Genomic DNA, 26,438 nt, shown 5'->3' with positions numbered 1-26,438 from the left:
GTACCGGGCTGGCGGGGCCGCCTGGTGCGCTCCAGGACCAGTTCTTTCTCGCCCTGACTCCGATTCCATCTCCTCAGGGGCGGGCCTTCGTCAGATCGGCCATCCCGGCCCCCCCTCACCCTCCACGGGCCCCTTTTTCACCCAGTTCCTCGATTCCCGCAATGAGACTGCAGCCTGAGAGCAGAATAGGCTTGGGCCTGCCCGGGAGACACCGGAGCGGAGTTGCCGGGAGAGGCGAGCGCCTGCTTTCCGTACCCATCTTACCCCCCACACTTCCAGGTGGGGAACCTGGGGCCCAGGTGTCAGTTTGTCCTGCTCAAAGAGGCGGCCGATCCTGTGTTGACCTCTTCCGCTCCCCCCGTCCCCCCCCCCCCTCCCCGATCCCATAACCCCAATTTCCATCTATCCCAGGCTGGACAGGCAAACCCCCTTAGGAGAACGATTTAGGTGACTCCCTGAATCAGCAAAAACAAAGAGCTGCTAATTGTCTTGTTTTCCAAGAATGTTTCAGCGCCCACAGTAGATTTGGGGTGGAGATGGGCGGTGGGGGTAGGGAAGTGAGCTCGAGGGAAGGGGAGTGGTTAAATAAAATTGTTCAAGTTTCCAGGAAATGGGGAACTAATTTATCAGCCTAGCTCTCTGTTAAGATGTCCTAGCATATTCTAATTTGATTCCCTCAAAGAGGAAAAGCCATTAGTATTGGTCCCTTTCTTATTGTATACTACCTGTTGAAGTAGAACCGTATTCCAATATGTATTTGAGGGATTAAGACAGTTCTTCACTGACTGATTGATACTGTCTAAAGACCCCCAAGACTTTCTTGTCCCTGAGAATTGAAAGCAAGTCTCACCCGGTTACCTGCCTTAGGCCAGGATCCTATTCAGCCATTAGTTACAGTGCTGAACTGGTTAAGTCTGTTCCCCCAGCCTTTGATCAGGTTTCTTAGAATATTGTGACTCAGATGCAGTGTTTATAGTTGTAACCCCAGACATTGAAGAAGTTTAGGAAAGCAGTGACAAAAATAGGGAAAAAAAAATAAATCAAGGCAAATGAATTATTTCTATACTGTTTGTCATCTGGTCAGCAGCATTGTCAAATCAGGCGATGTCTTCTCAGTCATCTTTGTATCTTCGCACACACAGTCTTGACACTTTTCCCTATGTTTCTGTGTTATCACTCTGGCTTCTAGAGCACTGGCTTTGGAAAAGATCTAACAAGTCCTCTACCACTTGCCTGTGGGGAATTTGGGGCACTTAACCTCTTTGAGCTTTAAGTTCCTGATCTGTAAAACGAGGATGATAGTACTTATTGTGAGCTGATCTCTGTGAAGCATTTGGCACAGATCCTTGCACATAGTAAGTTCACCATAAATGCTTACTGTTTTTTTTTATTTTAACTATTAATAATTTAACAGATACAGGAGTGCCCATATTATGTGTTGGGCAGAGTAAAGCAATAGTGAACAAGACTCTTGGCAGTTAACATTGTGGTAGGTGTAAGGATTGAATACTGAGACTGAACACCTAACATAAGTGGGGGCGGGGGGAGCGGTGGTCAGGGAGAGCTTCTGTAGCACAGGACACCTGAGATGAGTAGTAAGCAGTGACAAGTCAAAGTTAACCAGGTTGGGGGAGCAAAAGTGGTCCAGTAAGGGAAGCAGAACCTTTAAAGTTTTTCCTTTGGGCTCCATTTCCTACCTGCCTTCAAGTGCCATGTCCTAAGTATGGACCTATCCCAAGGCTTGCTTCCCCAGCCTGCTTTGCTCTCCCCATTTTCTCCTTTGGGGAGTTTGTCACTTGTAGAGCTTTAGCTGCTAACTCCCAAGTCCACATAGCCATCTCTAATGTGTCTCTTCTAACTGACTGCTACACCTTCCCATTTGGGATGCATATCTACTTTCTCAACCTCATTATGATTTAAAAACTCGAACTCATCATTCCACTTAAACCACTTCCACCTCTGAGTTTCCTGTTTTGTCGCTGACACACTACTCTTTCCCAGTTCCTTGGGCACAAAAAAATCAGGAGTCATCTGAGTTGTCCACAAGTAGAATGGGTTCCCTGATAAGGTAGAGTCTCTAGTGGGGGAAGTTTTCAAGCAGAGGTTAAAAGTAACCTTACATTCAGGAGTTTGTAAAAGCTGTTCCTCTGAAGGGTGGAGGATGGGCTAGATGACTTATGGTGTCCTTGCTAATTAAATATAATTTCTTTATTTTTCCTTCTCCCCTGTCCATCTATTTCTTACCATTCCTTCTCCTACAGGCTCTTATCACCCCAAATATGGTCCACTGGCATTGTGTTCTAACTGGCATTCCTTTCTCTGGGTTTTTTCACCTCCCCTTCTCCCATCCCTTTGCAGATTAATATTCCTTAGAATGTTCCTTCCAACAAGGCTTCTCAAACATTAGTCAGTATGATGGTGCACAGATCAGCAGCATTACCATCATCTGGAAGTTTTTTAGAACTACCAGGCCCCACTCCACATCTCTAAATCAAAATCTGCAATTTTAGCAGTATCCTCAAATGATTTGAATGCGTAATAAAGTTTGAGAGACACTTAGACCGCTGTTCTGTGTTTGTCACCTTTCTGTTCAAAACCTAGTTACTTCCTACTGCCTGGTGAAGAAAGTCGATACTCTTAGCATTCACATAAGGCCTCTTCATTGTTCTCATATATGTGGACTTGTGCTCCTATTACTGGCCTCACATTAAGTGGAGAGTATGCAAAGTGCCAACACATTTGTCAGTATATTTGGTTGGTCATTTAACATTACTGAGTGCCTACCATGTGATAGGCACTATTCTAGAAACTGGGAGATACATGTGTGGACAAAACAAAGAATGTACTAAAAATCAGTAGTAATACTATTTCATGCTTGGAATTGCTGTTTTCTTTAAGTTGTATTTGACATTCAAGCCCCACCCCCCATCCCTTCCATAAAACTATTCAGGTCCCTTGTCTTTTCCCTTTGCTGAACACCATAATGAATTGCCCGTTTCTACTTGTGCATTCCCCAGACTTGCTGGATTAAAATTTTTGAAGGGGGGAGTTTGAGCATCCAAAGGTTTTTATAACTAACAAGTTAATTTGAAACACATCCTGGTTTGGGAGCCAATGGTTCAGATAATTAATGAAGCTGTTGGTGTGGTGGTCTAGGACCAGTTTTTAGGTTTGTTATATTAGTTTATACAGTGTTTTGGGATTGACTTTATTTTCTATTGCTAGTATTTTTCCAGATCATAGGCAGTTCCTTCAGATAAAAATCATCTTTTTATCTACATTAATATTCTATTTTCTTTCTGTTGTAGACTACATATGGATGTGGACTTTGTTTCCTCTTAAATTTCTTTTGCATGATGCTTTGTGTTTAATGTTATTAAACAATGTGTATTCTAATAATCTTTTTTTCTTCAAATTCAGTCAATATGTTTACTATTTAATGCCAGGATAAATGATTCTTAACATGATGATGATCTTCTGTAAGAAAATTAGGATAGGGGTGAAGATAAATGCAATTTGATAAAAAAAAAAAAAGCAAAACAAAACTGTAGATGATTTTGAAAGGCCTCCTCTCTCCCCTGGATTGAAAACTATTTCTTTGATTTCTCTGAAGCAGTTCTAAGGATTCCTAGAAAAAAAAGGAGGAATTTGGCAGTGTTTTTTTTTTCTAGACTATTCAAAAGCATTTCTGATTATTTTAGTCATTTGACTTTTTTTTATAATTAAAAAAAATTTTTTTTAATGTTTATTTATTTTTGAGAGACAGAGACAGAATGTGAGCAGGGTAGGGGCAGAGAGAGAGGGAGACACAGAATCCGAAGCAGGCTCCAGGCTCCGAAATGTCAGCACAGAGCCCCATGTGGGGCTTGAACCCACGAACCATGAGATCATGCCCTCAGCCAAAGTCAGACACTTAACCAACTGAGCCTCCCAGGTGTCTCTCGTCATTTGGTTTTTAAAATCATTTTTGTTGTGGGGTGCCTAGGTGGCTCATTTGGTTAAGTGGCTGACTTCGGCTCAGGGCATGATCTCGTAGTTCGTGGGTTCAAGCCCCGCGTCGGGCTCTGTGCTGACAGCTCGGAGCCTGGAACCTGCTTCGGATTCTATGTCTCCCTCTCTCTCTGCCCCTCCCCTGCTTGCACTCTGTCTGTCTCTCTCTCAAAAATCAACATGAAAAAAAATTTTTTTAAAAATCATTTTTGTTGAGATGTAATTTACCCTGAATAAAATACACCTACATTAAGTTAATGGTTTTGTTGAGTTTTGACAGATACACTTAGGTAACTACCATGTAATCAAAATACAGAACATTTTCATCACCCAAAAAGTTCTTTTTGTTGCTGAGTAGTATTCTGCTGGCATATATACTACATTTTGTTTTTTCATTTACCAGTTGATAGACGTTTGTTTCCAGTTTGGGGCCAATTGTGAATAATGCTGTTATGAACATTCATATACAAATCTATGTGAACATATGTTTTCATTTCTTTTGAATAGACTACCTAGGAGCAGAATTATTTGGTCATAGGAAGCTACTAAATTATTTTCCAAAGTGGCTATACTACTTTGTATCCCTATCCCCATATATCCCCATTAATGTATGAAAGTTCCTGTTGGTAACTATCCTTGTCAAGCACTTGGTATTGTCAGTTTTTATTTTCAGCCATTTTGGTAGGTGTGTAGTAGTATCTCATTGTAGCTTTATATACATTTCCTTGATGACAAGTGATGTTGAGTACCATTTCATGTGCTTAGTGGCCATTCCTATATCTTCTGTAAAATCTTTTGCCCATTTTTTAAATTGAGTTGTTTTATTGAATTGTAGAAGTTCTTTAAATATTCTGTATATAAAATGTTATGTACACACACACACACACACACACACACACACTGTTTTCTCCCAACTTGTTCATTTTCTTAGTAGTATCTTTCAAAGACAGAATTTTTTAATTTTCATAAATTTATCATATTTTTCTTTTTCCTTTCATGCTCTTGATATTCCTTTTTTTTTTTTAATTTTTACTTATCCTAACATCATGAAGATTTCCTCCTCTTTTTATTTAGTAGTTCTAACTTTTTCTTTAGTTCTGTGATCCATGTCAAGTTAATTTTTGTGTATGGTGTAAGGTAAGGGTCAAAGTTCATTTTTTCTAAATAGATAGACATTTGTATTCGATTATTTTTCCCCATGGAATTACTTTGTCCTCTTTCTGGAAAGAGATCTATTTCTGGATTCTCTACTCTGCTTCATTGATCCATTTGTCTATCCTTAAACCAAAGTACACTGTCTTGATTACTATAGCATTAAAGTAAGTCTGATTAGGTATCATAAGTCTTCTAATTTTGTTCTTTTTCAAAATTATTTTGGCTATTTTATTTCTGTATAAATTTTATTTCTGTATAAATTGTATTTCTGTATAAATTTTAGAATCAGCTTATCAATTTCTTTTAAAAAGTCTGCTGGGATTTTGATTGAGATTACACTGAATCTATAGATCAACTTGGAGGGAATTGACATCTTCACAATATTGAGTCTTCCAATCTATGAACATGGAATATCTCTTGTTTAGCTTATCTTTAATACCTCTTAGCAATGTTTTATAATTTTAAACATACGTATCTTATTTATAATTTAAGAAAACGCTCCTAATTATTTTATGTTTTTGTTGATACTGTAAGCTTTCATTTTTTTAAATTCATTTTCTACTAATTCATTGCTAGTATATAGAAGTACAATTGTGTTTTGTAATTGACCTTCTTTCTAAATTCATTTTTTAGGTCTAATGTCTTTTTTGTAAAATATTTATAATTTTCTATGTATACAATCACGTTGTCTATGAATAAAGGGTTTTAAACCTTCTTTTCCAATTTGTATGCCTTTTGTTTCTTTTTCCCTTTTTGCATTGGCCAAGACCACCAATACAATGATGAACAGAAATGATGATGAGATAACAAGAAAATTCTTGTTTCGCTTCTGTTCTTAGAGGGAACTCATTAATTCTTTTTACTATTAAGTATGATGTTAATGATACATTTTTTATGCATATCTTTTACCATGTTGACTTGGTAAATTCTATTTCTATCTTGTTCCTATTTGACTATTCCTAGTTGCCTGAGAGTTTCTTTTAAATCATGAATGATGTTGAGTTTTTTCAGATGCTTTTTCTCCATCTATTGAGATGATTGTATTTTTTTCTTGTTTATTCAAGTAAAATTACATTGATTTTTTTTTTTTTAAGTAAGCTCTACACCCAGTGTGGAGCTTGAACTCGCGACCCCGAGATCAAGAGTCGCATGCTCTACCAACTGAGCCAGCAAGTGCGCTTCATTGATTCACTTTTTAAAATTCCTTAAAATTGGTTGTTTTTTATTTGCAAACAACTTCGGACAAAGACAGTTTGTATACATTGATTCATTTTTTAATGTTAAAACTGTCTTTCATTTCTGAGATAAACCCTATGTGGTCATGATGCATTAAGCTTTTAGCCATTCTAGATATAATTTTAACTATAAGCAAACATAAAAGAAGATCAGGATGACGTGAAAAAAGATACATTTGAGAAATGGCAAAAGGTCTTGGAAATGTGTAACCAAGATTTAAAAATTAATAGAAGGGTTAGAAAATAAAATGGAAGGAATCTCTTGGAAAAGAGAGTTGTAAAATAGGAGTGAAACAAGCATAAATTAATTCTAGGTAATTCTAGAAGTAAGTCTTCAACTATTAAGAATTCTGTAACATGAAAACAGAGAAAGTGAAGGAGACAAAATTATCAAAGAAATAATACAAGAATATTTCTCAGAATTGGAAGATCCAGATTTCCACACTAAAAAGGTTGTTGCAGGGTTGCCTGGCTGACTCAGTAGAGCATGTGTCTCGATTTTGGGGTTGTGAGTTCAGCAACAGGGGGATAGAGGGCCTTGGAAAGGCAACCTCCATGGAAAAATTGGAATGGATGAGTTTGAATGTATGAGAAAATATATTGATAAGATGAATAGCAGAGATATTGAAGTACTCAGAAAAAGTTAACTATAGCTATATGGGAAACCAAGCAAGTGAAAAAGAAATGAATCCGTTATTAACTTTAGGAAAACAAATGGTGTACAAGAAGAAAGACATGGTCATCTCTAACTGTTTGCCTCAGCTCTAAACCATGTTTCCACAGTCATAGCAATGTAAATGCAAGACTGTTGATTTAATAAAAAAATTATGCTCGAATTATGTTGGGAGAATGAAGGCAGGAAACTAGGGTGCAGGAAGGTGATATAAGAGAGCTTAGTCTTCATCTACCACAGTAGTGAAGTTAGTAGGTAACTGTCTCAAATGGATAAGTCATGGCCATGTAAACATTATTTAAGAATGATAGTAAAAAGGATAAACTTGAAACAGCCAAAAGAACTGAAGGTAACTGCTTCTGGGAAAGAATCAGTGGGGAATTTGGTCAAGAGAAATTTGAAAATTAAAGAAGAAACCATATAATAATAAACCTGTCTTTTTTTTATAGAGATTGCAGTATCTCACAATGTACTTGGCCAGTACATCCAGTTTTACTGTCACTGAAATGTTCTGTAAACAAATCATTAGAATCTAGAAATGTATAGATCTGGTACAGTGCTTTGAATGGTAGACTCATAGTAAGTTTTTGTTAATCAAAAAGCATTTTTATAAAAAGAGATTTGACTAATTCAACCTGTTTATATTTCCCTTTTAGGTTTAAATTTTTGAAATTGAAGTAGGTCTACACATTAGGAACTCATGTCTTTTCTTGTAAGTAAACCAGAGCGAATTAGGGTGAGTGTTTCTATTCTTCTGGCTTTACTATTTTTATTTTCTGTAAAGCAGTGTAGGTGGTGTTTTTATATGATGCTCAGAATCCTACAAACATGAGGGATGTAGGAAGTAAAGCAGACATTGCGGCCTCCACTCCTGAGGAGAGAACTTGCAAGCAGAGGGCTGACCAGAGACCCTAGATATACCCACCAGCTTGTCCAATAGAGAAGAAACAAGGTGGCTTATTTTATGAATATCAGTCATACAAAATTAAATGAATCAGTGACACTTTTCACTGTAGATATGTAACCGTTAATAAGCTGCCCATTTCCTACGTATTTTCAATGAGTTTCTATGTTTTAAAAATCAGTATCAAATTGTAATTATTGGAACACATTTTCTAAGTATAATCACAGGTTTAATTGGAGCCTCTTTGAACATGAAAAATGTTACTAAACCTGAAAACCTCACCAGCTAAAATGACCCCAACAAACACTGGAGTTAGCTTCTTTATAATAGCTTCCATGATGTCATAAAAAAAAGAGTATTTTATTCTATTTATTATCTATTATCAAGTATTTAATTTCTAAATGCAGTAGTTATTATTTTAAAATTTTGTAACAAGATATAAGTGCTATGACGCATGAATATATCACTTTCTAAATATTAAAGTATACGTTATATTTTGTGATACAGTACATATGATTTTTTTATACCAAATTTTTTACTTTGGGTGTTCCTTTTTTTTTTTTAATTTAGAAAAAAATTGATATAGAGAAGGACAGAGAATGATGTTATAGTTCCAATTCATGAACCATATTATGCAGCTTGTTTTTTTGAATGTTAATCTTCTTTTTTCTTATGTTTGTATATATAAGAATAATTTATACTGGAAAGAGTAAACTTCACTGTTAATTAAGAGGAAAAAATAGAATCTCTCCTTAGTCTGAACTCTGCCAGGTGGAAAGAATGCCCCCAAGCCAAACTTTAACACCAGTCCTTAAGTGAAATGTAATCTTGATACTGTTACTTTTACATGTGAGCTTCTTTTCTATTTCAACCTTGCCTGGTTCGGGTGACACCAGACCATTGATCAGTAAGGAAATCCAATACTCATTGGAAATAGGATAGTAAAGTGAACCACAGATTGGTGTTGCTAGTTTGGTCCTTGTAAACTTGATAGAAAATGTAAGTGTGGTGATGATGTTTTTAGAAATCCTAGTGGATGAAAGAACATGCAGCTTACTGTTTTCTTTTACAAACTAATAGAGGATTGTGAAAAACAGTTTAATCTCTGTTTTCTGTGTTGTGAATTTCAGTAGTATTTTTCACATTGGCATTTATGATCCAAAGCATCTGTAATAGCCATTGAATGAGTAAGATGGAACCAGAAGGTAGCTGTATATATAGGAAGAACAAAAACATTGTTCTTGTTTAGGGCCAGTCCTACATGGTTCTCATCAGTCTGTGAGATTTAAGGATTATTTATCAAATTAGGCACAGAAGGATAGAGGAAGGAATTAACCTATTGTTTTCAGTTGATTTAAATTCAAGATTCTTTTTAAAACTTTTCCATAGAAATGCATCTTAACTATACTGCATGATTCTGGTTTTGTAGTTTATTTGTTTGTCTAATGGCTGATAGCTAATTTTTTGTGGCTTGGAAGAAATACTAATTCTCTTTGGGGTTTTCCTCTTTAGCGGTGGGTCTCGGAAAAGTTCATTGTTGAGGGCTTAAGAGATTTGGAACTATTTGGAGGTAAGTACAGTATGGCATTTAGCCATCACTTCAGGATAAACATTACTACTCTTGTTGACTGAATCAATTTATAGAAATTAGCAATTCTAAGGGCAGGTGTAAATTACAGTTGTTATATTTGTTTGGCTCCATTTTGAATCTATGGTTTCCCAAAGATTTGAGGACTAATCTGGCAGTTGACCTTGATCTGTCTTGATTGTTAGAAAGTCAGTATTTACTTAAAGGCATATTTATTTCTTCTAAGTATTTGTCCAGTTAAAATACATATTCTTAAAGGAAAAAACCTAAGTGTTCAAAAGCTTCTAACCTTGAAGATTTTAAAAATAAAACTATAGTCAGGACAGTGGTAGCAATGATATAAAAGTTCTGGTTTTACTGATCAATCTAGTTGACTCATCTTTTCGTGGTAGAAATTATGAGACTTAGGAGAACTAAGGAAAAAAATCTGTCAGGACAAAAATATTAACTTCCTGTTGTAAAATCCACATGTTGATTTCGGAAGTAGCCTTGCAACTTTGAGGTTTAACAGGGCCAGGCATTGTCTTTGGCTGTTTTCCAATTGAGCCTTTTTGAGAACTGCTATTAAGGCAAAGAAAATTATTTTCTATACAAATGATAATATTAGGGGCGCCTGGGTGGCTCAGTCGGTTGGGCATCCGACTTCGGCTCAGGTCACGATCTCGCGGTCTGCGAGTTCGGGCCCCGCATTGGGCTCTGGGCTGATGGCTCAGAGCCTGGAGCCTGCTTCTGATTCTGTGTCTCCCTCTCTCTCTGCCCCTCCCCCGTTCATGCTGTGTCTCTCTCTGTCTCAAAAATAAATAAACGTTAAAAAAAAAAAATTAAAAAAAAAAAACAAATGATAATATTAGAGCCCCATTCTTTGTGTCTGAATACCAAAGACACTCTCTTCAGCTCCTATAGTTAAAGAAACAGGTTATCAGATTGAGTGTGTTGGTTGACTGATCCAAACAAAATACCCTGGGGTAGGCTCAGGTCATTGAAAATTCAAACTTTTTAGTTACTAAATGGTACCTGTTAATTTATTTTCCCTAATGCATTCAAAGAACTTCCAGAGGAGTATTATTTGTGAACTCTGTCAAAATGTTATGTTTTAGACAAATGAGAGTTTAGAAACATGATGAGTTTTTTTGTTTTAGTTCTGAAGAATAAAAATTAGCTGCACAGTAAAGGAAAAGCTAATGGAACAAAACTACAGCATTCTGGTCCTGTTCTCATTTTCTTCTCATCATTAACGGGAACACCGTGTTTAAAAGTAAACATTGGCCCTGGTGAAAATTGAGTTGGAAGTCCAGTTTACAATTAGTTAAAAATATTACAGGATATGTGAACTGAATGAAGGGGTTTTGGTTTCAGTGTCTTGAGTGTGGGATCTCTGGTGGTCTTTTGACAATTGCCTCATCACTGACCTGAGGAGAGTGAAGAGGTTGTTCTGTATATTGCTTACAGCTTGATGAAGTATATATTATCAAATTTTATACAACCTGGAATTTGCCTTCTACTCTGTGAGACTGGGCTTGATTTCCTTTAATCTATTCACTTGGTTTTTTACCTTTAACAGACTGTCTTAAGCAACTGCACCTGCCATTTGTGTACCAGAAAACTGATGTCCAAGGCAAAAAAAAAAAAAAAAAAATCTTATTTTGACAAATTGAGGCTAATTTACTGTGCAGCCAATCTCCTTCAACAATACAGTTGGATGCTCTGATTTCTAATTTAAGATATTTGGAGATGTGTGATCATTCCAGTACTTTCCAGTTAAAAATCTACTTTGATGATTTTTTTCACTTTTATAGAATGGAGAAAATAAAAAGGACAGATAGAGAATTTGTCTGATTTAAGAGCAGAATGTTATTTCAGTTGCCCTTTGCTTTATTTTCACCAAGGGTAGCAGAGGCCCAGAAAGCTCTTGCTTTATTTGTATTCAGAATAGAATGTATGTGTCTGGTGAATCTAATTGGGTTATAGTCTCACATGTACATGTTGCTGCTAAAACCTTTTTTGCCTTTTTTTTTTTTTTTTTTTAAAAACCCTGTTTTCTAGCCTCTGCACTCTCTGGTAAATAGCCGGCCATCTCTATAACTTTATAATGAATTTTTTGTTCACAGTATAAGACTCTGAAACCAGCCTATTGAAACTAACATTGTGCTGATGGAAAGTAAATGTAAGACTGGGATTATAGCAGTTGAGTTATACTCAGAAGAATACCCATAGAATAGTAGTAGCCTTGCCATGTTTTCAAGAGCCATAGATTCATGTTGAAAACCCCATCTATGTGTAGTGTTTTTACTCTGTGTGTGTGTGCGTGTACGTACGAACATGTATGTGTTTATATATAGCACTGTGGACACTTTTTACTATAATGACTCTTAGGTGGTTTCTATTAATAAATGTAGTTCTAAGTGTAATAATTGCTGTTCTGAATGTGGATGTGTCTTCTGCTAAAAAACAAAATGCCAACAATCAATTTCTCTACTCCAGAGCAGCCTCCGGGTGACACTCGGAGAAAAGTAAGTGACTTTCTAGGCTTGAGCTCTATGGCTGTTGCATGGGAATGATTTCTTGTGGAAATCTGTGTTTTTTGTTGGCTTATCATTTTGTGTTTTTGCTTATTTCATTGAGTTTTATTTGTAGTGTAATTCTTTTACTTGTGGAAAGTCAGGTTTCACCCTGGAAAGATTTTGACCTGTACTTTAGAAGCTGAAAAAGTCTCAGGCACTTTTTGCTCTCTCTTGGGGATTAAGGTCTCCTCTCCTTCCCAACCTTACCAATCGCCCAGTGCCCCCCTCCAAAAAAAAGAAGAAAGAAAGAAAGAAAGAAAGAAGAAAAGAAAAGAAAATTTCGACAATCTAAGATATGGTTACTTTTAGTGGCTAGTGATACTAAATTTTTCCTCTGTGGTCTATTGCTGATAGATTTCAGTTCACAGAGATACTACAGAGCTTTCCCTAGATTATAGGCAGGATATCAAATCTCCTACCTTAAAATCAAAACCCCACATTAAAAAGTACAAAACAGAAAGTGTACTTTTTATTTAATTGGCAAGGGTTGGAAGACTTGTTCTGTTTCCTACTCTTGTAGTTTATTTTACCAAAGTAAATAACACCACATGTGCACAGATGTGCACAGTGTACCAAGCTATTTTTGATAATGTGAATCAGTGTCTTCTAAAGAGAGAGGATAAGAACGCTTTTCTAAATAAACTTCTTCTTTTCAGATGACAGACATCTGCACCTTTGGCAGGCAGCCCCAACAGCAGAAGGGTGGTGACGTTGACTAGGAATTTCTCTTTGAGTGAAGCTTTGACTACGCTCTAGTAAGGAGCACCTCTCTATCAGATCCAAATATTTTCCAGTCAGGAGACTAAAAACATTCCCTATATGATCAGTTAAATATTTTTCCAGATGAGAATGCCCATTTTATATAATTTTTATATTTTCACAGCTGCCGGTGTTATGCCAAGACTTATCCTGTGTGAAACCTGTGGGGGGTTGGATGTAGCATTTCACAAATATAGTCTTTGTGTGCTCTCTTGTATTTTGTTTTAAACTCTTTAAACAATGTTATTTTATGGTGCTTTCTGGATATCAGTAGCTTATGTATTTTTCAAATGCTTCAAAATAAACAACAATGCTTTTCATGGTGGGAAAAAACTAAGAAGCAGCTTTGCTAGAATTAGTTTCTCTAGACAATTTGAGATTATATATCATACTAATAAAGCTATGCTGTGCTGTGTTTTTTAAAGAGACTGGACTAAACATTTCATCCTTTTCATCTGAATTTTGTCCTTTTCTAACTCTGAAACAGTCTACTGAGCTAACCCGCCTCTCTTGTGGCGATATCCCACCAGACCTCTTCCTTTCAAAACACTGTTTTTGTTTTCCTAAATAAAGATCGGTTTCTGAGTTCAGACTTGTAGAACGTCCACAATGTAGAAATTGCCCATTTTAGGAGTGTTCCCAGTGAGACAAGGACAATAACCAAGAGACAAATTCATTTCTTGCAATTCCAGATTGCCAAGAATTCGTATTCCCAATTAACTAAGGAATTGTATTTCCTAAAACTAACACTTTTGAGTATTATTCTGTAGTCAACAGAGATAGTAGAAATATTTGGTCAAGTTACTACCTAATCATATCAGTAGTTTAATGCATAATTTCCTACCTTGGCTCAGCAAGTGTATGTCTTTAGTGTATTGCCTAGACAGCATGTCTTATATGCACTTCTACCAAGGAAGAGGGTCATAGGTAATGAAAAAGTATCTATCAGTAGTTTTTCCCATGGGAGTTTTTTTAAATGCATTTAATAAGCACTTTAATCTCACAACTCCAGCTGTCCTTCATAGCCTCTTTTTCAAATTAGAGAAATATTTTGGAGTTTGCCTGGAGATCAGGGGGAAGACCTTCAAATATATAGTGGTTCTAGATTCTACCTGCTAAAAAATGCAGTACTTTCTCACATGCAGGTACCAGATTCTGATCTATAAAGTGTCCCTAGCAGCAGGGGATCCAGTGAGTGCGTTGCATGAGGGCTGGTTTTTCCAGTATACGTCATTATGTTGAACTCTGTCTCCAGTGGAACTGGCTGGTACATGTAGCCTACAGTCCTCTTTAACTCATGGCAATGACAAGGTCATGGCCAGGAAACCTCAGCTCAAACTTGTTTAAATCATCTTTTTATGTGCCAGCATCACTATAGGCATTGGGAATACCAAATTGACAAGACAGTCAGGATCTATACCCTCATGGAGCTTGCATTCTAATTGAGGAGACAGGCAACAGATCAATGAACACAATAATAACTACTGTGAGGAAAGTAAAACAAGATGACATAATAAAGTGACTGAGAGCCTACTTTACTTTCTGCTCAGAGTCCTCAATGCATAGACGACATTTAAGTTGAAATCTCAATGGTAGGGAAGAAGCAGCTATGAGAAAATAGCATGGGCAGGAAGGAGTAGGGCAGGAATATTCCAAACCAAGGGACTGCTGGTGTGAGCTTCCTAAGATTGAAGTGCACCTGTTCGTATGGGTCAAGTGTAGCAAGTCACAGGGATGTGGTAAGGGATGAAGTCATTAGAAGTAGGCAGGGGCCGAATCATGTGGATACTCACAGATCAGAGTAGGGACTTTGGGTCTGAAAGCCACACCCTGGGTTTTGTGTTAACTGATGACGCTGATTTTATGAGGGGTAGATTGATAGTTGAGAAAACAGGATCTGTAGAACAAGATTATGCACAGGTGGTGAGAGGTATGAAGTTAAGGTGGGACTCAAGACTAACTTAGCTTGCAGCTTATAAATTCTAAACAAATGGTAGGTTGCCATTTCAGAGCTCCTGGTTTGGGCTTTTTGCTCAAATTACTACTCTGTTTTGTCCCATAGTTGTGTGTGTGTCTCTCAGCTGGCAGAGGCACTTGGGATTATTCTGAACACCACAGTGTCAAGAAGCCACAATGGCTATAAATGTTCCTAGAACGTATTTTCAGAGCATTTGAAAACAGGTAACTGTAAAAGTGAAAATCAAACCAACCTTAACTATTGATCAAGCTCTACCCCGCATACTCTGGTTTCTCCATTTTCTCTGTTCCATCTTATTTGTTGAACAGGAGAGTGACCAAACAGTAAGTAGGCAGCAAAAGAGGGAGGAAAAGAATAGAATTCACATTTACTGAATACCTATGAAACACCAGGTAGCACTAAGATCTTTACATATTTTATCTCATTTGTCATAGCAACCCTATAAACTGGGAATTATTCCATTAATGAGACAACAGAGATCCCAAGAATTTAGCGTGATTTACACACGGTCACAGAGCAAGTGATAGACCTGAGTTCAAGTTCTGCCTCTGTCTGGCCCCAGAGCCTATAGTCTTTGCATAATACCATATGTTTTACTTAAAATAGCCTTTCCCAAATTACCTTTCCCAAAATTTAACAGATATGAGATACAAAAGGTTCTCTGGACAAGTAGATTTGGGAAATGCTAGGTTAAACAAATTAAACAAGTTTCCTTACTACAAAACTTCTTGAAGCCATTTTATGCCAGCACACCTTGTGATTCTCCATGAGAGAGAATGCTTCATTTTCTCATTTAATTGGACGTGTAAACCATTTATATGTGTTAACTGCCAAGGTCAGTGTTCCAGGCGGCCTACTTTGGGGAAATCCTACATTAAAACATTCCAGTAGAGAAATGGACAAAGAGACACAAAGAGCCAATTTCACCTGAGAGAAAACCCACATGGCTAATAAATACATGAAAAGATGCTCAATTTCATTAGCAATCATGGAGATATAAATCACACTCACAATGAGATTGGCAAAAAATTAAGTCTGATTATACTAAGTGATGGGGGAAAATGGATCAATGAGAACATACATACAGTACTGGAGGGAGTGTAGATTGGCTTAACCATTTTGGGAAACAATTTTGCATTATTTTGTAAAGTCGATTGTTCATATACTCTGTAACCTAGCAATTCAGTTTCTGGGTATAAGCTTTAGAATATCTCTTGCATATACACATCAAGAGACACATTCAAATGGGTTTCTAATAGCACAGTTCATATGAGCAGAACCAAAAACAACCCCAAAAGCCTATCAACACTGGAATGGATAAACAGGTATATTCACAAGATGACTCTTACACAACATGGGTGTACAGCATGGCTAAATACAATATGGGATGAATCTTGGAAATATAAAAAATTGAATTAGAAATTTGCTGACAGGGCTCACTTTTGGTTGACTAGATTCCTCTTACTGTCATACTTAAGTGGTGCAAGAGGAAGAACCCCACTTGGTTTCTTTCCCCGTGGCAGTTCCATCAACTCTTGAAACCGGATGCCCTTGAAACGTCAGGGATCCCCAGCAAGGAGGTACCACCATGTCAGAACATTCTTGACTCCCTGTCTTCTGGCTAGTGCTGAGTGAGGGGCCTTTCTTGTGTTCACAAAGATCTTTTCCTAACGAGGTCAGGTTTAGGAATACAGCATATGAAATTTGAGCTGGCGTAAGGTACTCCATCTCAGTAGGAAAGAGGATCCAAAAGAAAGAAAAATATGGCCCCTAAATCACACAAATAAATTTAGGTCTGAGCCTTTTGAGCTGAAGGGAGAGTTGGTCTGCCATCAATTTTGCTGGGCACTTTTCCTTTAGGACCTCAAAGCCCAGAGGTGTGATGCCCACATCCTAACTGGTTGAGGTCCAGCTTCATTTACGGCAGGAACCAGGAAGCAGGTCACTTCCTCTGCGTGGGATGCTGGCTGAGACGTGACAGCCCTGTGCCTTGCCTGCAGCCCTATGTGTTCTGTTTTCTTGTTTCACTTGAAAATGTCAGAGAATTGGGGCGTCTGGGTGGCTCAGTCAAGTTGGGCGGCCAACTACAGTTCAGGTCATGATCTCGCGGTCTGTGAGTTCGAGCCCTGCGTCGGCTCTGTGCTGACAGCCTGGAGCCTGCTTCTGATTCTATCTCTCTCTCTCTCTCTCTCTCTCTCTGCCCCTTCCCTGCTTGCTCTCTGTCTCTCTCTCTCAAAAATAATAAACATTAAAAATTTTTTTTTTTTTTTAAAGAAAGAAAATGTCAGAGAATGATTGGTCTGGGCTCTTGGTTTGCTCAAGAGGGTACTTCTTATGGCCAAATTTCCCCTATAGCAAAATTCAGCATGTGACCTTTGGAGTCTTGTAGTCAGGGCCCTAAAATAGGACCCCAATACAGCAGGAAATTCAAGAGAACCCTTCACTTCTCCATCCCCCTTCTCTTTTCTAAACATGCCTTTTGTCTAGACATCCTTTCCCCAAGTAAGAATTTCATACTTTTTAGCAAATGAGCCAATTGTTGGAAAGGACAAGCAAATCAACAGTTGACTAGGAACCACCCCTGTCCCCTACCCCTATTTGTAAATGGTGCTCATACTTACTGGCTCTGATGTTAGTGCTAATGACTACAGTGAACATCTGGTGTTCTACATTTCTCATCGAATAGTGTTGGACCTATTTCTTTGACCCCGAGTCAGAATTTGTATGTGTAGATGCCAGTCTCCTTGTGGGTCTGAATCACCCCCTCCCCACTCCCATCCCACACCCAATTTTCTCTTATTAACCTATTTTTCTTTTTCTTTAGACCAATGAGGCGAGCTCAGAGTCGATAGCATCCCTGTCTAAACAGGAGATCATGAGTAGCTTCCTGCCGGAAGGAGGGCGCTATGAGCTACTCTCTGTCATAGGTAAAGTCCTAGCACTGCTATTTTACCTTCAGGCTCCTGGGCACTCCTGTGGCCTCCTCTGCATCCCCAGATCAGCGAGTGCCAGAGGCTGTCAGCTAGTTAGCAGGACTCAGGGTGACAAAACTGGCTTTTGTGACTCTCCTTTGCTTCTGTCTTCCAAATCTGGGAAAAGAGATCATGTTACCAGGAGAGAAGCTCTTTTTTTTTTTTTTTTTAATTTTTTTTTTTCACATTTATTCATCTTTGAGCGACAGAGAGAGAGCGTGAGTGGGGGAGGAGCAGAGAAAGAGGGAGACAGAGTCTGAAGCAGGCTCCAGGCTCGGAGCCGTCAGCACAGAGCCCGACGCGGGGCTCGAACTCACAAACCGTGAGATCATGACTTGAGCTGAGGCCGTTGGCTCAACCGACTGAGCCACCCAGGCGCCCCGAGTTCTCATTTTAAATCAAGTCTCTTTAAGGCCACCTCTGTTGCCATTGAACTTGTTCATGACATTCTCCGTTTCTTTTAGGCAAAGGATTTGAGGACCTGATGACAGTGAATCTAGCAAGGTACAAACCGACAGGAGAGTACGTGACGGTACGAAGGATTAACCTGGAAGCTTGCTCCAACGAGATGGTGACGTTCTTGCAGGTAATAAAATGTGTTGGGACACTTCAAGGATGGGCTCTTAGTTCCAATCGCAATTACAAGGCAACTCTTACATCTGTCTTCTGAAAATAGCTGGCAGAAAATGAAGGCGGACCAAACCAGGAAGTTAACAGAAGCTCTTAACGAAGAATCGTGGGCATTTGGCACTAAGGATTCTGTAATTCTGCTCAGGCCAATTTATACTCCCTTCTTCCTCTCCAAAGATGCCTTTGTGGCTCATTTATTCATTTCTTTACTATTCAGAGAGGCCGAGTAACTTGCCCACAGTCACACATACTAGTGAGTGGTAGAGACAGGATTCAAACCCAGGCAGTCTTGTTCCAGATCCGGGGCAGCCTGCTTTGCCGTGACAGCCACCTTCTGGCTCTCATTGTCCTGTTTCCTGAGGTTCCTTTCTGTTGGAGAAGGAGGTAGCTGCCCTCTAGTTACAGGGGACACCACACATCTGAGAGCAGCTGGCAGGGGCCTGGGTTCCTCCCTGACTCAGGCTTGCACCGGGAGCTCTTTAGATTCAGGGCCTGGGTCAGTGTGTTTTTAGCAGTTTGACTGCAACCTATCCCTCTTCTTCATCACAGTGTTTCCCTGAATTCATGCTCTTCTGATGGTGCTCTAACACCCATTCGTGTTCAGAGTAGTTTTGTGGGTCTGAGGATGGGACCGAAAGTCAGTCCCAGCTCAGTTATTTGGGAAGAAAGATATCTGAGTTCATTCTAGAGCATGTTGGACTTTAGGATTCTTTTTTAAATTCTTTGGAGCAGTAGATAGGCAGAAAGTATTGCCTGTTTGGCCTTTAGCTCATGTCCCAGAGGCCAGGACCCCTGAGTTTCTGTAGTTCTTTTGTCCAAATTCATTCTAAAATCCCATAGGTCTGACACTTTCTGTAGCTGCTCTCTCGCTCCTAGGTTGCTGGAGAAGTACCTTCGGCTGTCTAGTAGTTCGTGTTTGCTCTCTGATAACTTTGTTTCCTTGTCCTATCGATTACAACATTTTCCTTTTAAGAGGAAAATGTTTTTTGTTTTCCTTTTTTTATTTTTTTTATTTTTTTGATGTTTATTTTTGAGAGGGGGGGGTGAGTGTGAGTGGGGGGAGGGGCAGAGAGAGAGGGAGACACAGAATTGGTTCCGGGCTCTGAGCTGTCAGCACAGAGCCCGATATGGGGCTTGAACCCATGAACTGTGAGATCATGACCTGAGCCGAAGTCGGATGCTTAACCAACTGAGCCACGCAGGTGCCCCAGTGTTTTTTGTTTTCTTATCTTAAAGAGGAGTTCTGTGCCTTGGCCCTTGAAGTTGAACTAAGCTTATTACTTTATAAGTCTTCAGTCAACTGTTGGTTCTCATCATTTCTGATGTGGCGAGCTGTGGCCCTCTACCGTGTTGTCAGCAGTTTCGCTGTCGGTGGGGAATTTTTCTTGAGGCTCCAAGATTGGCTAGTGGAGCCAAACGCAGGCAGAAGCTGGCAGAGCAGTGCTGGCTTCCCTGTGGAGACAGCAGAGCCTGGCTTCTCTCATGTGGGTGGCCACCTGCTTGGGCTGCTCCCAGGACTCTGAGAAGAGCTCCAGGAAAGACTGGGTCCCCATGTTATTCATGCCACCACCTTCATGTTGAGCGTTTTCTTCAGCACCCCTTGATTCTGACTTCCGCTTACCATTGTTTTCAGGGGGAGCTTCATGTCTCTAAACTCTTCAGCCATCCCAATATCCTGCCATATCGAGCCACCTTTATTGCAGACAATGAGCTGTGGGTTGTCACATCATTCATGGCGTATGGTGAGTGGAACAGGGGTCCTGGCAGAGAGGTGCTTTGAGAACGCTGTTGTCAGCAGGTTCATGTCTGTTTCCCTTCTTTGTTACCCTTCCCCGTGTCCCCACAATTCTTCAGGTTCTGCAAAGGATCTCATCTGCACACACTTCATGGACGGCATGAATGAACTGGCGATTGCTTACATCCTGCAGGGGGTGCTCAAGGCCCTGGACTACATCCACCACATGGGATATGTACACAGGTGCATTCTTAGGCATAATCGCCCTTGACAAGAGCAGGGATCTGTGCCCAGGAGCCCTCAAGTAAACAGGGGAAGGGAGGAGAAGGTTGACTGAAGTTAGTGAAGTCAGAGTTTAAATCAAAGCTTGGGATTTTGTCCTTGCCTCTGACTTGGTAGAGCATTTAGCCTATCTGTGCCAACTTTCTCTTTACTGAGCAGCTCGGTCCTGAGTGCTGTGTGAGAAGAACATCTGGCATGGGCCTCTGTGCCCCACCCCCCTCCTTCCTTGGAGCACCTAAACTTGCATGTGTGCCCCACAGTCAGCCCTGTGCTGAGAGGCTGGGGAGAGGGGCTGCTTAATAGATGGTATTAGGAAAAGACACTCACAGTAGGGAAGCTGGACCCTTACCTAATTCCACGTACAAAGGAGCACTTTTCAGACGGATTAAGGCCTAAATGTCTGATATAAAACTACAGACTTGGATAGAAGGAAATATTTTTGTGACCTGAGGCACAGAAGAATGTCTAGATATTTTAGAAGCACAAAACAACATATGATGGATTTGATTATATCAAGATTAAAGATATCTCCAAAAAAGAACACCATGGACAAAATTAAGAAATGGGTGACAGCGTGCAAGATGTTAGCTGTGTCTAGAACACACAGGAGATTAGTAACAAAGAAATTATGTGAATCAATAAGAAAAGGGTAAGCAAAGCAACAAAAATGAGCAAAGGGTTTGAAGTTTATAGAAGAGGAAACCCAAAGGACTCTCAATATGACCAGACACTCAAATCTAATAAGAATCAGAAAAGCAAATTAAACAGGAGGATGTCACCTTACACACCTGAGACCAGTGTCATTTGGAGGCTGGCTGAAGCCCAGTGTGGTGAGGTGGGGTCTCCTGACCGCACAGTGGAAGATGGCCCAATGCAACCAGTCAGGGTCACTCGGCACTGGGGCCGTCAATGCTGCTCTGGGGGTACGCCCCAAAGAAACCCTCACACAGGCCTCTCAGGGGACATAGGTAGATGCCATCATTCATATCCATGGTGGTTCGAGGCAGCATCAATGTTCCTTCCTGGAAGAAGGGGTCAGTAGAAGTGTTCGATCCCACCCCAGAGTGCAGGTGACAGTTAGAAGCAAAGGTTGGTTGTATACAGGTGGCCACACGGATGGATCTTACAAACAGCACTGAGGAGTGAAGGAAGGATGGGATGCATAACACAGTACCTTTAGGTAAATTGAAAATATATGGATATCACACCATGATCCGCTTTATAAGAATACCCACAGATTCAAAGCAGTGGTCTGTGAGCCTAAAAAAACTTTAGCAAAATATAAAGATTTAAAATCTGGTGGTATGTAAATTGGGTCATGCTATTTTCTCTTTTTTTATGCATGTATTATATTAAAATGTGTTTATGTGTATATAATATTTACCTAGTATGTGAAGATCAGAGGTCTGTGACGTGAAGGGCTCCTGTGGCCCCGTGACACCCTCTCTCTGCTCCCCACCCCACCCCACCCCAGGAGCGTCAAAGCCAGCCACATTCTGATTTCCTCGGAGGGAAAGGTCTACCTGTCTGGTTTACGCAGCAACCTCAGCATGATCAGCCATGGGCAGCGGCAGCGTGTGGTCCACGACTTTCCCAAGTACAGTGTCAAGGTTCTGCCTTGGCTCAGCCCAGAGGTCCTCCAGCAGGTCTGTGGACTGAGTCCTGAGAAGCCCCTATCCCTCACCAATTCACAGTTTCCCTAGGGAGCCCTCAGGAATTTCCCTAGATGGGAGTGCTCTGCTTCTGAGTGGAGTAAGGGGTTCCAGAGGGAGGGGTTCCCTGCTGGTAGGTGGACCCGGGAGGCCTCTCAGCCCATTGCACATGGTGGTGTTTCCCCTCTGTGGAGTCCCAAACTGGACCTAATGCTATTTCAGTTCCCTTCAGAGACCTTCCTTATAGGAAGAGTGAGCATTCCTGAAATACTCAGTGCTCTCCACATCCTTCCACTAAGCAGGAGTATGGGGATCCACACTTCTCCCTGCTTGTTACACAGCATCATTCATTCCTTTACAATATCAGCTACTCTTCAGTAGTACAGGCAAGGAAAGTGGGCTGGATTTGAGACAGATACTGTCTTCCTCCCCTCGGATGTTGCCCCATGCCGGTCTCTTCTAAGAACAACCGTGGCTACAAATGGAGTGATCTATGGCTTTTTTCTCCTGACTTAGAATCTGCAGGGTTACGATGCCAAGTCTGACATCTACAGTGTGGGAATCACAGCCTGTGAGCTGGCCAATGGCCATGTCCCCTTTAAGGATATGCCTGCCACCCAGGTGAGCCCTCAGCCTGTTTTCCTTCTTACCTGCCCACCACTGCCTTCCCCTGCTGTGGGAGGGGACCCTGGAGAAGGAGAGCCCAGGAGCAGGCCTGCCACTGACTGTTGCAGGGCCTGGAGCAGGTGTGCAAATGGAGGCCCACATACCATGTTGTCTACTTAGATGAATTTCATAAATTTACAAAATATGTTCCGTCCTACCTTGATAAATATACCTGGAAGGCCAGTTTCTAATTTAGAGTTCTCAGGCTTCTCGGGTTCTGTGCTACCATATTCTGGCCAATACCTTTGGAACCTCCAGCCTACAAGTTCAACATCTGTTCATGCCCCTTACAATGACTGTCCTTTGGCCACTCCTTGGCACACACAGCCAGTGGCATAGTCTACCTTTGGGAGACAGACCAGGGAAGGGGCTTATCAGGCTTTATCAAGTCTAGGAAGCAGACTCAGGTCATTTTGGCAAGAATTACCTGAATCCTAAGTATCTGGAGCATGATCTAGAACTGGGAGGGGGTGGAGGGGTGGAGGCTCTGAGTGAGCCTCTCCCTTGAACCCACAGACTGCCCTATGGGAATAGGGGCAGCTAGAGAGTGGCCAGAGGGGAGCTCTGTAGAGCAGGGGACCCAGGGAGGCTTCTGGGAGGAGGTGACATTTGAGTCTTGAAGGCAAATAGTAATTGTTTGCTGTGTGAGGAATGGGAACTAGAAGGAAACTCAGGCAGAGAGAACAGCATGTGCAAAGACCCAGAGTCAAACAGGGATAGGATCTGGGGAATAGCAATGGTTACAAATAGCTGAAGTACAGGTGCTTCTGGGGGGCTGCTGGGTGATGTTGCTGGAGCAGGAAGCCAGGGCAGAGCATGAAGGACTTTGTGTGCCACACCAGGGCATTTGGTTCCGGTCCCAAACCACATGGAGAATTGCTGAAGGCTTTTAAGCCCAGGAGTGATAGCATCAGATACATAGTTCAGAAAGATCACAATAGCAGGTAGATTAGATCTAGCAGACTCATTAGGAGGGTATGGAAACCTCAGTAAGAAGTCTAGAAAAGCTAAGTAAGAGAGTCACAGAAAGTGCTCAGGAAAGGTAGGCGGCTGTTTAAGGTGAACGAGAGGTACAGGAGCTGCACTATCCAATAGCATCTTCTGAGGTAGTGGCAGCGTTCTCTTATCTATGCTGCCCAGTACAGTGGCCACTAGCCACCTGTGGCTGTTGAGCATTTACAGTGTGGCCAGTGAGGTTGAGAAACTGAATTTTAAACCAAATTTCATGTAAGTATAAATAGCTACATGTGGCTGGTGGCTGCCACATTAGACAGCACAGCTCTAGAGAGACTTCTGGGTTCTGGCCTGGAAGTTCAGGAGGACAACCCCAAGGGCAGCAATCCCCAAGCTGGGGCTGTTTTGCATGTGTGGCATCAGAGGACTTTGTGGCACAGCTGCCCAAGCTTAGTCGGCCCTTGGGCACCCTGCTCCGGTGCAGCGACAACCCAGGGCGTGCCTGACAGGCGCTGTGTAACACACCCCTCCCGAACCACCTGGGCACAAGAGACTGGGGCTGGGCTCCAAAGACAATGACCTGACAGCCGCCTTCACCCTAGGGTGAGTGCTCTACAGTTAAAAGGACGTGAAGAAGTCTTATAAACGGGAGAGAAGACGGGGACCTTCCTTGCAGCCATGGCGGAAGGGTGCATTCTTGCAGGCCCTCTCCTCCTCTTCCCTTTGGCTGAGCTGGGGTATGGCTGCGGAGCCAGTGGCCAGCATACCTTTGAGAAAACTAGACTTACTCCACTTTTCTTTTCTCCGCTCCCCTAAACCACACTTGTATACTGGGAAAAGTGTATTTGTGAAGAAACTCCATAGATCTTCCAGGGCCCCCCCCTCTAGCCCACGTCCTGGCTCTGTCCTCCCCAGATGCTGCTGGAGAAGCTGAATGGCACCGTGCCCTGCCTGCTGGACACCAGCACCATCCCTGCCGAGGAGCTGACCATGAGCACCTCACGCTCAGCAGCCAACTCTGGCCTGAGTGACAGCCTGGCCACCAGCACCCCCAGGACCTCCAATGGCGACTCGCCCTCCCACCCCTATCACCGCACCTTTTCCCCCCACTTCCATCACTTTGTGGAGCAGTGCCTTCAGCGTAGTCCAGACGTAAGGTATTTCCTGTGGGCTGGGAGCCGGGCTTTGTGGGGGGCAGAGAGGGCCTGGGGGGTCGAAGGCAGGGTTTGAGAGGATTCATCTGTTCTGTGGAGGGCTGGGTTCCTGGAGGAGTCCCGAGCTCCTGCAGCCAGAGGGATCAACACAACGGTTTGCTAAGAAGCGACCTGGGTAGCTCGGGCTGTTGTTTCTTCTAGAGCTGAGGGAAGAAGCAGAGGGAGCCTGGGGATAAGGTGTGAGCAGCAGGATTTGGGAATCCTGGGGCACAGGGGTAATGCTGGGCTCTCTTCCCCTTTCTCCACAGACCAAGTGCCAGTACCCTCCTGAACCACTCTTTCTTCAAGCAGGTATAGTAGCACTCTCCTGAGGCTCCCTGGGATTTTCTTCTTGCCTGTGCTTCTAACGACCCTCAACCCCCTTAGCTTCGGGGTCCTTAGGTGTTCTCTCCTCCTCCCTTTGAATCAAAGAGAAATGCCCAGTTTTCTGAAGCCCCTTAAAGGCGCTGTGCCTTCCTCTCATAGAGATTCTTGGCTCTAACAGTCCAACTGTCATGGGGCCATAGTTCTTGCCTGATGGTGTCCTGGGACCCAGAGCAACAGGATCCACCCCTAACTGCCTCTCCTCCCTCAGATCAAGCGGCGCGCCTCAGAGGCCTTGCCTGAGTTACTTCGCCCTGTCACCCCCATCACCAGTTTTGAGGGCAGTCAGCCTCAGGATCACAGCGGGATCTTTGGCCTGGTAACAAACCTGGAAGAGCTGGAGGTGGACGACTGGGAGTTCTGAGCCTCCGAAGAAGGTGCACGTTCTCAGTCCTGGAACATGTGAGCCTCAGGGGCCCTTTCTGAGGGCCGGCCACACTCCCACCCTCCCGGGTGCAGGTTGGGTAGAAAAGACATTTCTGCCAGGAGAGTTGGCCGCTTACTCACTGGGAAAGAAATTCTTGGAGAGAAACCTTGTTTACTGCTCCAGGACTTCTGAGACACCAGGGAATCCCAGCAACCGGTGATCAGAGGCCAGAAATCTGACATTCCATCCTGGGAGTTCAGGCAACCTCTTCAGAAGAAAGAGATGCTGTTCTGGCCCTGGAAGGCTAAAGGCCAAGCCCAGGGTTTGACTCCTTGACCTGGGGACTGTGTGACTTCCTCTTCTCACTGTAGCTGTCCTACCAGCCTATTGCATTCTCTCCCTCTGCTCTCAGATCTTAGAGGTCCGTGGAGGGGTAAGCAATAAGCCACCTGCCCCCCCCCCTCTCCAGCCCCCAGGCCTCTCCCTGGTAATTGAAGGGAAGGGCATTTTTTTTCTTGTTAAGCACCAGGTCAAGGCTGGGGCAGTCCATCCTCACCCCTTTCATCACTTGTGCCCCAACACCTAAAGCCTTCCCATAGTTCATCTGTGCAGCTCATCCCTTTCACACCATCTTACTGCCTCCTGCCAGCCTCCTTGAGGCTTTCTCCAAGGCCACAGTGTCTTGCCTAGCCTGAGGACTTAAGTCCTTATGCCACGTTAGTTTCATTGCCAAAACAAATTAAACATTTCAGAGAACCCA

General features: G+C 41.8%; 1 protein-coding gene and 1 long non-coding RNA gene across 18 annotated transcripts in view; one reads left to right on the top strand and one right to left on the bottom strand.

Annotated features, from left to right (window-relative positions):
• Positions 1–19,155, bottom strand: part of LOC113596095 (uncharacterized) — a 21,023-nt gene extending 1,868 nt beyond the window's left edge. Inside the window, exons 1-3 of one of the 2 annotated variants that reach the window (XR_008294248.1) lie at positions 17,797–19,155; positions 15,076–15,135; positions 14,659–14,762 (exon numbers count right to left, since the gene is read on the bottom strand). This is a non-coding gene — a long non-coding RNA (uncharacterized LOC113596095). Of the gene's footprint in view, positions 1–14,204; positions 14,763–15,075; positions 15,136–17,796 lie in introns of those variants that run through there. The other variant, XR_008294247.1, reaches the window with a different exon arrangement.
• STRADA (STE20 related adaptor alpha) overlaps positions 1–26,438 on the top strand; it is a 26,554-nt gene extending 116 nt beyond the window's left edge. The window contains exons 1-14 of one of the 16 annotated variants that reach the window (XM_053212273.1): positions 15–279; positions 1,190–1,355; positions 7,710–7,789; positions 9,470–9,527; positions 12,027–12,055; positions 17,668–17,770; positions 18,280–18,401; positions 20,079–20,187; positions 20,300–20,423; positions 21,937–22,108; positions 22,631–22,735; positions 24,650–24,891; positions 25,197–25,239; positions 25,523–26,438. In XM_053212273.1, the coding sequence (XP_053068248.1) occupies positions 7,754–7,789; positions 9,470–9,527; positions 12,027–12,055; positions 17,668–17,770; positions 18,280–18,401; positions 20,079–20,187; positions 20,300–20,423; positions 21,937–22,108; positions 22,631–22,735; positions 24,650–24,891; positions 25,197–25,239; positions 25,523–25,675 (1,296 nt within the window). In that variant the 5' untranslated portion in view covers positions 15–279; positions 1,190–1,355; positions 7,710–7,753 and the 3' untranslated portion in view covers positions 25,676–26,438. Of the gene's footprint in view, positions 1–14; positions 280–1,189; positions 1,356–6,260; positions 6,319–7,709; positions 7,790–9,469; positions 9,528–12,026; positions 12,056–12,762; positions 12,862–17,667; positions 17,771–18,279; positions 18,402–20,078; positions 20,188–20,299; positions 20,424–21,936; positions 22,109–22,630; positions 22,736–24,649; positions 24,892–25,196; positions 25,240–25,522 lie in introns of those variants that run through there. The other 15 variants (XM_015076398.3, XM_015076395.3, XM_027048084.2 and 12 more) reach the window with 15 other exon arrangements.

Source organism: Acinonyx jubatus, chromosome E1, assembly GCF_027475565.1.
Source record: "Acinonyx jubatus isolate Ajub_Pintada_27869175 chromosome E1, VMU_Ajub_asm_v1.0, whole genome shotgun sequence".
In the NCBI taxonomy this organism is placed as follows: Eukaryota; Metazoa; Chordata; class Mammalia; order Carnivora; family Felidae; genus Acinonyx; species Acinonyx jubatus.
The sequence above is the reverse complement of the archived record's forward strand: the minus strand, read 5'-3'. Positions and strand labels throughout refer to the sequence as shown.